The sequence below is a fragment of the Pseudophryne corroboree genome, chromosome 3, assembly GCF_028390025.1.
Source record: "Pseudophryne corroboree isolate aPseCor3 chromosome 3, aPseCor3.hap2, whole genome shotgun sequence".
NCBI classification, from domain to species: Eukaryota; Metazoa; Chordata; class Amphibia; order Anura; family Myobatrachidae; genus Pseudophryne; species Pseudophryne corroboree.
In genome coordinates this window covers 239,735,037-239,744,926 of record NC_086446.1, presented here as the reverse complement: position 1 = coordinate 239,744,926, position 9,890 = coordinate 239,735,037, and the positions used below count along the sequence as shown (strand labels likewise).

Below are 9,890 nucleotides of genomic sequence, written 5' to 3'. Positions count from 1 at the left end.
GATTAGGTTCACTATCTAGCACGCTTATTCTACGGCAGGATTGCCATGTCCAAAATCTGTTAAGGCCCACTCTACTTGTAAGGTGGGGTCTTCCTAGGCAGCTGCCTGGGGTGTCTCTGCATTGCAACTTTGCCGAGCTGCAACTTGGTCTGGGTCGAACACGTTTGCAAAGTTTTACAAGTTCGATACTTTGGCCTCTGATGATCTGAAGTTCAGTCAATCAGTTCTGCAGCAGCCTCCACGCTCTCCCTCCTGTTCTGGAGCTTTGGCACATCCCCATGGTACTAATGTGGACCCCAGCATCCTCTAGGACATAAGAGAAAATAGGATTTTGGTTACCTACCGGTAAATCCTTTTCTCGTAGTCTGTAGAGGATGCTGGGCGCCCGCCCAGCGCTTTGTTTTCCTGCAATCGTTATGTGGTTTAGTACATCTTTGTTTAGTTATGTACTGCATTGTTACTTGGTAAGTAATGTTTCAGCAGTTGCTGAGAGTTTCAAGCTCGTTAGCTTGATGTGCCTTGTATGTGTGAGCTGGTGAGACTCTCGCCACTATCTGTGTTAAATCCTTCTCTCGAAGATGTCCGTCTCCTCAGGCACAGTTTCTAGACTGAGTCTGGTAGGAGGGGCATAGAAGGAGGAGCCAGCCCACACTCTCAAACTCTTAAAGTGCTAATGGCTCCTAGTGGACCTGTCTATACCCCATGGTACTAATGTGAACCCCAGCATCCTCTACGGACTACGAGAAAAGGATTTACCGGTAGGTAACCAAAATCCTTAATCCTATTATTATTGTTAGCCTTAGCGCCAATAGCAAAACACTTTCAATATATTTAAGCCTACATACATACATACTGTAAATAGCATTGATATTGCCATTCAGCTGGTACCATGTACTATATGGCTAAATTCATGGGTAATTTAAGTACATTAATAAATTAAGTATAACACTGCACTTTTAGCTTTGGGTTAATGAATGATGTCTTATTATTGTATGAAAGACACACGGTAGCATGCATATTATATAGCGGAGCAGTGACTGCAGCACCCGGCACACACACAGCCACAGCGCTGCTGAAGAGATACACTATATACACAGATATTATTCCTGTGCCCGTGTCCTGTGGTTACTAGGCTCGTCTAGCATCCTGCTCTTTGCTGTCCCCGTATGCGCTGCCTGTGATCCGCGTATGCCGCCAGGTGGGAGGTGGTTACGTGGTGTCGCTGCCGGCAGAGCGGAGTGACGTCAGCGGGTGTTTGCGGAAGTGACTGGGACTGGAGGATGATGGCGGGGGAGCAGCGCAGGCAGAAGAGCAGCTTTGGGGGATCTCGGGAAAGCGACTCCATGGACCGCTTCCTGTGTCCAATCTGCTTGGAGCTCTTCCAGGATCCTTTCCAGGTGGCCTGCGGGCATATGTGAGTGTAAGACACCACAGACCTCCTTCCACACTGTGCCGCACTCTCCTCCACTCTGTACGCTACTGTGTATCTCCTGACGCTGCCGTACTCCTCTAATCCCAGCATACTGTACACGGGTTTTCTATAATATCCCTGTAATCTGGGACACAGATGATTTACACAGGTTCTGTGGCATAAATTCAAGTCTGCATTCCACCAGCTATTAATCTTTCACAGAACCTGTGAAAATCATAGGTGTCCCAAATTAAAGGGATATTATGTATGTATTATGCCTGTGTATACATATGTTGTATTTTCTGACACTGTGCTGTACTCTCCACTCTGTACCCATAGCTTGTCTCTAGTGATAATGTGCTTAAACCTCAGTGTCTGTGTATATTACTGGGGATAGCCTTCTGTAATAAGCACACATTTTAGTTTTGTGCACACTTTTGTCTTCCACTGTATCAGTAATAGGCAGCTAGATTAAGAAACCACAGCAGTTGTCCCTCTGACCTTCAAAAGGGCTGCTCGTTACTTTTAATCCCAGTATTAAAATAAAACTGCAACTAATTATATTAAGATACTGCTGTCTATGCAAATGTATCAAAAGGCATTCCAGAAAATAAAAATAAAGTGTTACAAGTTAAATGCAATAAATGTAACAGCTGGAGTCTGCAGGTGAAAGTTTGGAGTGACACCTCTTGCCTAATACTGCCATAGATAGTGTTCATTCTAGCACCCTGCACCTGTCACAGCCCGCTTTCCTGCCTGGGATTTCACTCTCTGCTCAGGTGCTTCTTCTAACACACGCTGGCATGTATCTCCATGCTGAGCAGAAAACGTCACCCTAGGCTGGAAAGAGGAATTGCACTGGTTGTGACAGAAGCAGGGTGATAGAATGAACACTACATACGTCATTTTATATTTTGTTATGAACTCTATTTTCATGGAATTATACTGTCCAAATCAAATGTGCATGTGTATCTTTTTTACTTTAATACTTTTCCTATATGCCTTGTACATACAGCTGTTTACAGCTCATAGGGGGTTATTCAATTGACGTGACTAGTCCCAGGGCTGCATTGATCGTCAATTTCTGCTCGCACTCTTCTGAGCTGCGAGCAAAAATCTGCATTAAGTAAGACTGGCTGGTAGTGAGCGTCGTGTTGGCTGCTTCGCGCCGAGCTATTCACATAGGAGAAGCTGCTTAATGTGGCTAATATCATGCCTTCTCTTGCGAAATAGTGACCATTGTGGGACTTAATTGAATAGCTCCCTGGAGCTAAATTCCTGCATAAGAATTGAATCGCTCATAGACCTTATTTTAGGGTGTGGTATGCGTGACCGGCGGTCAGGGGACCAGCAGCGGGGGGCGAGAGCAACAAGCCTCTTGCGGGCTCCCTGCGCTCTCCACGCTGCAGGCTCGGTGGTCACCCATGAGTGGGAATAGTCCGTGTTGGTCAGCGTGCCGATCATCGGGATTGTGAGGGGGTGGCTTGTAGGGGGAGGGTATGTGACCGTCGGTCACATAACTACATCCTCTTCTTTTATATGTTGTCATACAGTATCTTAGGGCAACAAGCACTAATAATTTGGCTTCTACAATGCAGTTGAATTACTCTGCTCTCTCACAATGGGGTCGATTCTATTCGGCAACTTAAGAATAGCGCCGGGAATTAGCTCCCGACGCTATTCAATTGAGCTCCAGTTAAGTCGGCGATGTCCCGTTCTCGCCGACTTAACAGGTAGTTTTGTCGGGAGAACGGGCATTCTCCGACTTAACTCCCCGGCGCGAGGCTTATTCCCGACAGAATCAGCCTCGCGCCGGCCGCGAGGCAGCACTTTTGTCGGGTTTCTTCTCTCATCCCCCGGGGATGAGAGAAGAATTCCCGACAATTGCGGGTCACTAGCAGCTGAATTGAATAGCGTCGGGAGCTAATTCCCGGCGCTATTCTTAAGTTGCCGAATAGAATTGACCCCATTGTGCATTGAAGGTCATACTTTACTGAATGTTTAAAAAGTGTCGGGGTCTGTATTCAACTGAAATGTTTGTGTGAAGTTGAACATGTTTGACAAATCTTTGAGGAAAGTGGGCTCTTCCTCATTCAGCTTGAGTTCCCTGTATGTTGGCTGTTCTTTCTTATCCATCCTGGGTGTATATGATGAAGTGAAACTGAAAGGAGTGGTGAGATTCTAGCAGCTTTCACTTTTCTCACAGCTTTGTCATTCTAGTTCCAGGCACTGAGAAACCTGGTCTGCAGAGTGCCTGTCGTCAAGTAACTAGGATTTCTTTTTATTCTTGGGAGTAGAGATTGCTGTGTCATGTTTGACCTTTGATTAAAAATAAATAAAAAAATTCTAACTTGGAATAATGTACGTTTCCTGTATGTGTTAATTTGTAATTGGCACCAACTACTTGTTTGTGGTTGTACAAATGCAGGGCATGGTATTTGGAAATGTCATTCAGAAATGTATTAGACATTGGGGCAATGTATTAAACCTGGAGAAGTAATAAAAAAGTGATAAGTGGAAGGTGATAACGCACCAGCCAATCAGCTCCTAACTGTAATTTTTCAAACCCATAATGATTGTCTGGTGCGTTATCACCTTGCATTTATCACTTCTCCAGGCTTGATACATCTGTGTGTGACTATTCTGCACTTTGAAGAGCTAACTGATGATTTTTATCCTTTTCAATTTTGTGCTTATTAATCTGTATGTATATACTAGCGTTTGCTCGCTGCTTCACTCGTGTGGATGTCTGTTATTGCCCAGTGGAACAAGTTTTACAAAGACTGTAGTGCCATCTAATATTGTGATGTATATTTTATAGTGTATACATTGGAGGGAATTCAGTTGTTATCCCCCCCCCCCTCCCCTGGTCTCTTGTGTAAAGTGACGGCAGATCGCAAGGGCGATATTCATCTTATGTCCCCTATCGCGCCCATTTGTGTCAGGTTTAGCCACGTAAAGTGGCTAAACCTGACTAAACTAATGGGCACGATCGGGAAAAGTGCCGTTTGGTCGCCCAAACATGTCATTTTTCCTACATTTCTGCTCCCCACCTCCCAGGGCTGCGAGCTGTAATGTCATTGGCAGAAGCCATCGTGCCCAAACAGAGCTACAATTGATTAGCTACATCGGGTGCCATCTAGTGGCTGCTGGCGCAACCCACATTTGAATCTGGCCCATTGTTCACAACATTTTCTTTGTAAACAATATTTGCATTTTTTCCTTCAGGGATTAACACAAAGGGCGATATTCAGTTGTTGACAGTTGATAGGAAGAGGCCATTGGTGGGTGGCAACTGACCGTTAACTGGGAGTGTTCGGAAAAACACAGGTGTTCCCAAGGGTTTTCAGGGAGGGTGTCTGACGTCAGCTCCAGCCCCGATCAGCCTATTGTGATCGCACTGTAGGAGTAATTCCTGGACTGCGCAGAGACTGCACACAGCGGATTTTCGCAGCTGGCGTACATATGCGATTGCACACTTGCACAGCAAACTTAGACTCCCACTGTTCTGGCGACTTTCTGAACGCAGGACAGCAAAGTTAGCAACCCAGCGATCAGGTCTGAATCACCCCCATTGTTAGTAAGGTAAATGAGCTCAGCTGAGCTTGGTGGCAGATTGTCGTATGTAGTAGACCTGGTAGGAATGTAGAGGTGGTAGCTGTTACAGACCATCCCTGTAGGGGTTCAGTAGAGAATGCCGACGGTTATAATACCGACCGCGGCATCCCAACAATCAGAATGCAGACAGGGGAAGGTAATTATACTTACCTTCCCCAAATATCACCCTAACCCTTCCTTCCCACAGCCTGAACCTAACCCCCCCCCCCCCCCCTACCCCCTGCGCAGCCTGAACCTAGCACCCCCCACGCAGCTTTACCCTAAACCTCCGGGTGGGGTGCCTTATCCTAACCTCACTGGCCCGCATTCTAACCCTAACCCAACACACATACCCTCATCCCTCCCTCTCCTAACCTCTTCTCCTGTGACTTACCTCTACAGTGTCCCCAGTACTTGCTTATTCGGGATTCTGACGGTCGGGATCCTATTTGCTTGTGTCGGCATTCCGAGTAGTGTTGGGATCCCGGCGTCAGTATTTTGACTGCTGGGATCCCGACAGCCGAGATCTTGATCGGATCCCCCCTGTAGTATAGTCTTCAGTTATACTGTAGGGTAGTCGTGTAATGATGATATTGCTGAAGACTAGCCAACAGTTATTGATTGGGAAGAAAGTGCTTATACTCTCTGCAATTACTCACTTTTAACCTGTGGCTTATCTCTAATCAGCAAATGTAATACTTGTCTGCATAATGAACCCAGACAAAACTTACTGAACATCAACAGGATGTGCTATTGCCAGAAGTGGAACCGTCAGGATGTGGCTGATACTGAGTGGGAGAGAGAGGTGTGGTGTTTACTTCAAACCCTTTTTAAAAAAAAAAACACTTTCTGGGGATGCTATTTGACTGATTTGGCTTATAACCATTACTGGAGTTTAAGTTATCCGTATATTAATATTAGTGTTCACTCAAGCCTTTTTCTCTAACGTCCTAAGTGGATGCTGGGGACTCCGTCAGGACCATGGGGAATAGCGGCTCCGCAGGAGACAGGGCACAAAAAAGTAAGCTTTTAGGATCACATGGTGTGTACTGGCTCCTCCCCCTATGACCCTCCTCCAAGCCTCAGTTAGGTTTTTGTGCCCGTCCGAGCAGGGTGCAATCTAGGTGGCTCTCCTAAAGAGCTGCTTAGAAAAAGTTTTTTAGGTTTTTTATTTTCAGTGAGTCCTGCTGGCAACAGGCTCACTGCATCGAGGGACTTAGGGGAGAGAATTTCAACTCACCTGCGTGCAGGATGGATTGGATTCTTAGGCTACTGGACACCATTAGCTCCAGAGGGAGTCGGAACACAGGTCTCACCCTGGGGTTCGTCCCGGAGCCGCGCCGCCGACCCCCCTTACAGATGCTGAAGATTGAAGGTCCGGAAACAGGCGGCAGAAGGCTCTTCAGTCTTCATGAAGGTAGCGCACAGCACTGCAGCTGTGCGCCATTGTTGTCACACACTTCACACCAGACGGTCACGAAGGGTGCAGGGCGCTGCTGGGGGCGCCCTGGGCAGCAATATATAATACCTTTTATGGCAAAAGAATACATCACATATAGCCATTAAGGCTATATGTATGTATTTAACCCATGCCAAATGTCTAAAACTCCGGGAGAAAAGCCCGCCGGAATAGGGGGCGGGGCTTATTCTCCTCAGCACACAGCGCCATTTTCCTGCTCAGCTCCGCTGTGAGGAAGGCTCCCAGGACTCTCCCCTGCACTGCACTACAGAAACAGGGTAAAACAGAGAGGGGGGGCATATTTTGGCGATATTTTTATATATTTAAGCGGCTATAAGGAACAACACTTATATAGGGTTGTTCCCATATATATTATAGCGCTTGGGTGTGTGCTGGCAAACTCTCCCTCTGTCTCCCCAAAGGGCTAGTGGGGTCCTGTCTTCGATAAGAGCATTCCCTGTGTGTCTGCTGTGTGTCGGTACGTGTGTGTCGACATGTATGAGGACGATGTTGGCGTGGAGGCAGAGCAATTGCCGATAATGGTGATGTCACCCCCCAGGGAGTCGACACCGGAATGGATGGCTTTGTTTAGGGAATTACGTGATAATGTCAGCACATTACAAAAATCAGTTGACGACATGAGACGGCCGGCAAACCAGTTAGTACCTGCCCAGGCGTCTCAGACACCGTCAGGGGCTGTAAAGCGCCCTTTACCTCAGTCGGTCGACACAGACCCAGACACTGAATCTAGTGTCGACGGTGATGAAACAAACGTATTTTCAAGTAGGGCCACACGTTATATGATCACGGCAATGAAGGAGGCTTTGCATATCTCTGATACTACAAGTACCACAAAAAGGGGTATTATGTGGGGGGTGAAAAAACTACCTGTAGTTTTTCCTGAATCAGAGGAATTAAATGATGTATGTGATGAAGCGTGGTTTAACCCAGATAGAAAAATGCTAATTTCAAAAAAGTTATTAGCATTATACCCTTTCCCGCCAGAGGTTAGGGCGCGCTGGGAAACACCCCCTAGGGTGGATAAGGCGCTCACACGCTTATCGAAACAAGTGGCGTTACCGTCTCCTGATACGGCCGCCCTCAAGGATCCAGCTGATAGGAAGCTGGAAACTACCCTAAAAAGTATATACACTCATACTGGTGTTATACTACGACCAGCCATCGCCTCAGCCTGGATGTGCAGTGCTGGGGTCGTCTGGTTGGATTCCCTGACTGAAAATATTGATACCCTGGATAGGGACAGTATTTTATTGACTATAGAGCAATTAAAGGATGCTTTCCTTTATATGCAAGATGCGCAGAGAGATATTTGCACTCTGGCATCGAGAGTAAATGCGATGTCCATATCTGCCAGAAGGAGTTTATGGACGCGACAGTGGTCAGGTGATGCGGATTCCAAACGACATATGGAAGTATTGCCGTATAAAGGGGAGGAATTATTTGGCGTCGGTCTATCGGATCTGGTGGCTACGGCAACTGCCGGAAAATCCACCTTTTTACCTCAGACCCCCTCCCAACAGAAAAAGACACCGTCTTTTCAGCCGCAGTCCTTTCGTTCCTATAAGAACAAGCGGACAAAAGGACAGTCATATCTGCCTCGGGGCAGAGGAAGGGGTAAGAGAGGGCAGCAAGCAGCCCCTGCCCAGGAACAGAAGCCCTCCCAGGGTTCTGCAAAGCCCTCAGCATGACGCTGGGGCCTTACAAGCGGACTCAGGAACGGTGGGGGGTCGACTCAAGAATTTCAGCGCACAGTGGGCTTGCTCACAGGTGGACCCCTGGATTCTACAGGTAGTATCTCAGGGTTACAGGTTGGAATTCGAGAAGTCTCCCCCTCGCCGGTTCCTAAAGTCTGCTTTGCCAACGTCTCCCTTGGACAGGGCGACGGTATTGGAAGCCATTCACAAGCTGTTTGCTCAGCAGGTGATAGTCAAGGTACCCCTCCTACAACAGGGAAAGGGGTATTACTCCACGCTATTTGTGGTACCGAAGCCGGACGGCTCGGTAAGACCTATTCTAAATCTCAAATCTTTGAACCTGTACATACAAAAATTCAAGTTCAAGATGGAGTCACTCAGAGCAGTGATAGCGAATCTGGAAGAAGGGGACTTTATGGTGTCCCTGGACATAAAGGACGCTTACCTGCATGTCCCAATTTGCCCTTCACATCAAGGGTACCTCAGGTTCGTGGTGCAAAACTGTCATCAGTTTCAGACGCTGCCGTTTGGATTGTCCACGGCACCTCGGGTCTTTACCAAGGTAATGGCCGAAATGATGATCCTTCTACGAAGAAGAGGCGTATTAATTATCCCTTACTTGGACGATCTCCTGATAAGGGCAAGATCCAGAGAACAGCTGGAAGACGGAGTAGCACTAACCCAACTAGTGCTGCAACAACACGGGTGGATTCTGAATTTTCCAAAATCTCAGTTGACCCCGACGACACGTCTGCTGTTCCTGGGAATGATTCTGGACACGGTTCAGAAAAAGGTGTTTCTTCCGGAGGAGAAAGCCAGGGAGTTATCCGAACTTGTCAGGAACCTCCTAAAACCAGGGACAGTGTCTGTGCATCAATGCACAAGAGTCCTGGGAAAGATGGTGGCTTCTTACGAAGCGATTCCATTCGGCAGATTCCACGCACGAACTTTTCAGTGGGATCTGCTGGACAAATGGTCCGGATCGCATCTGCAGATGCATCAGCGGATAACCTTATCGCCACGGACAAGGGTGTCTCTTCTGTGGTGGTTGCAGAGTGCTCATCTGTTAGAGGGCCGCAGATTCGGCATACAGGACTGGGTCCTGGTGACCACGGATGCCAGCCTGAGAGGCTGGGGAGCGGTCACACAAGGAAGAAACTTCCAGGGAGTATGGTCAAGCCTGGAGATGTCTCTTCACATAAATATACTGGAGCTAAGAGCGATTTACAATGCTCTAAGTCTGGCAAAACCCCTGCTTCAGGGTCAGCCGGTGTTGATCCAGTCGGACAACATCACGGCAGTCGCCCACGTAAACAGACAGGGCGGCACAAGAAGCAGGACAGCAATGGCAGAAGCTGCAAGGATTCTTCGCTGGGCGGAAGATCATGTGATAGCACTGTCAGCAGTATTCATTCCGGGAGTGGACAACTGGGAAGCAGACTTCCTCAGCAGACACGATCTACACCCGGGAGAGTGGGGACTTCATCCAGAAGTCTTCCACATGATTGTGAACCGTTGGGAAAAACCAATGGTGGATATGATGGCGTCCCGCCTCAACAAAAAACTGGACAGGTATTGCGCCAGGTCAAGAGATCCTCAGGCAATAGCTGTGGACGCTCTGGTAACACCGTGGGTGTTCCAGTCAGTGTATGTGTTCCCTCCTCTGCCTCTCATACCAAAAGTACTGAGAATTATACGGCAAAAGGGA

General features: G+C 47.6%; 1 protein-coding gene across 1 annotated transcript in view; it reads left to right on the top strand.

Moving 5' to 3' along the window:
- The first annotated feature begins 1,136 nt into the window (after nucleotides 1-1,136).
- RNF114 (ring finger protein 114) overlaps nucleotides 1,137-9,890 on the top strand; it is a 50,728-nt gene continuing 41,974 nt past the window's right edge. The window contains exon 1 of the mRNA XM_063958941.1: nucleotides 1,137-1,414. Within this exon, the coding sequence (XP_063815011.1) occupies nucleotides 1,281-1,414 (134 nt within the window). The 5' untranslated portion in view covers nucleotides 1,137-1,280. The remainder of the gene's footprint in view (nucleotides 1,415-9,890) is intronic.